The sequence below is a fragment of the Trachymyrmex cornetzi genome, unplaced genomic scaffold, assembly GCF_001594075.2.
Source record: "Trachymyrmex cornetzi isolate Tcor2-1 unplaced genomic scaffold, Tcor1.1 scaffold227, whole genome shotgun sequence".
In the NCBI taxonomy this organism is placed as follows: domain Eukaryota; kingdom Metazoa; phylum Arthropoda; class Insecta; order Hymenoptera; family Formicidae; genus Trachymyrmex; species Trachymyrmex cornetzi.
The window spans coordinates 1,029,495-1,031,110 of NW_017296923.1; the positions used below are offsets into that span (position 1 = coordinate 1,029,495).

At 52.2% G+C, this 1,616-nt stretch overlaps 1 protein-coding gene across 10 annotated transcripts in view; it reads left to right on the forward strand.

The window, feature by feature from the left end:
• The first annotated feature begins 13 nt into the window (after positions 1–13).
• rg (A kinase anchor protein rugose) overlaps positions 14–1,616 on the forward strand; it is a 389,200-nt gene continuing 387,597 nt past the window's right edge. For all 10 annotated transcript variants that reach the window (XM_018506580.1, XM_018506581.1, XM_018506586.1 and 7 more), the window contains exon 1: positions 14–354. In XM_018506580.1, coding sequence (XP_018362082.1) covers positions 196–354 — 159 coding nt within the window. In that variant the 5' untranslated portion in view covers positions 14–195. The remainder of the gene's footprint in view (positions 355–1,616) is intronic.

Consider the following 1,616-nt stretch of genomic DNA (forward strand, 5'->3'; position numbering starts at 1 on the left):
GGGCCGGCGCGGCTGGCAGTGCTCACAACAGTGCCCACTTTCTAACATGGCAGATCAATTTGTGTTGTATTATCATGTGACGGCGAAACGCTCCCGTTGATAGGACCCGTAACCTCGTGTGAAGCGATCCTAGTCCCCCCCGGTAACCTCGCGAGTGTGGACGCGCGGACGCGGTCGCGTTAAACGTCCGTCGCGATGGCGGACCTCAAGAGCCCGCCGTTCAGTGACATCAAGCGGCCCGAGGAGGTGGTGGCGATGGCGATGAACGACAGCCTCAAGTTCGCCGTGCTGATCGGCCTGATCGAGGTGGGACAGGTGTCCAATCGGGAGGTCGTCGACACCGTGCTACACCTGGTGAGTGCGAGTCAGGAGCGCCGTCGCCGTCGCCGACGGAGCGGAGTGGAGCGGAGCGCGCCCGGCGCCGTCGCCGTCGCCGTCTCCGTCGGACATCGTCGCCGTGGCTTCGCCCCGGGCCGCGCGATTCCCGCCGCTCCCGTCGACGACGCTTCCGATATGACAGCTCGACTGTCAATAACTTCCGGACCCCCGCCTGTCCGCGCGCGCGGAATCCGCTTCTCCGCGAAAAGTCAAACCCTCGGACGGAATCTCCCTATCTGATAACCGATACGCTTTGATACGCATTTTCTCGCCAGGTGATTTTTCTAATTGACTCGATAACGTCGTTCGACTCGTTAGCGACTACGAGCGAGCCTTGAAACTGGACTTATTAACATAACTTCACCTTTGCGCTAAATAATAGCTGATGTCTATCTCTCCTTTTCTCAGGGCAATCCGCTCCGAGTTTGTTTTTGCACGAAATATATTCTCGCGAGTCTCTTAAATAATAGATTTCACGACGATGACGACTGGCTCTCTCTTATATTAAACTGATGATTATTTATTGTCAGAATAAATAACGTCACGCGAAATAAACTTGGGAATAACTTACGAAGCAGCAACTGAAGTCAAACCGAGACGCTCTCTGTTCGATGTTTGTAGGTATTATTCCGCCTCGACAGAGAAGGCCATAAGTTTGTATCTGTGCGAGGTATTCTCGCGGGTCTTTACTTTTAAATAATATATTTCACAACGACCAACGGCTGCCTCTTATGTTACACTGATGATTATTTACCATCGGAATAAATAACGAAATAAATTGGCAATGACAAAGTAGCAGCTTAAGTCAAACCGAGACACTGTTTAATAGTAGGTGTTATTCCACCTATGACAGAAGGCCATAGCTCGCGAATCGTGTCGCGCATTTAGCTGCGAAATGTGCCGTACGATAATCGGCGCGCGATAACATCGATCGCCGTAATGGACAAACAGACGCCAGAATCTGACGGCCGTGCCGCGTTGGCCGTAATTACGCAGGCATAATCGTCGAACGTTTGCGAACGATGCGGATGAGTTGCGGATTGTTCGGCCTACGTCGTGTCGCTAGGTCGCCCACGATCCTTTCGGAGGTGTACGATGACGTGCGTCTGTGTCGAAGAAAAATGGCAGAGAACGCGGGATTCCCCGGGGAGCAATTTTTTTTTTTTTTTATTATTATCGCATGCTTTATTTGCGTCGTCGCGATTAGCCGTGTCGCCTTGCGTTCACTTCAACGGCAG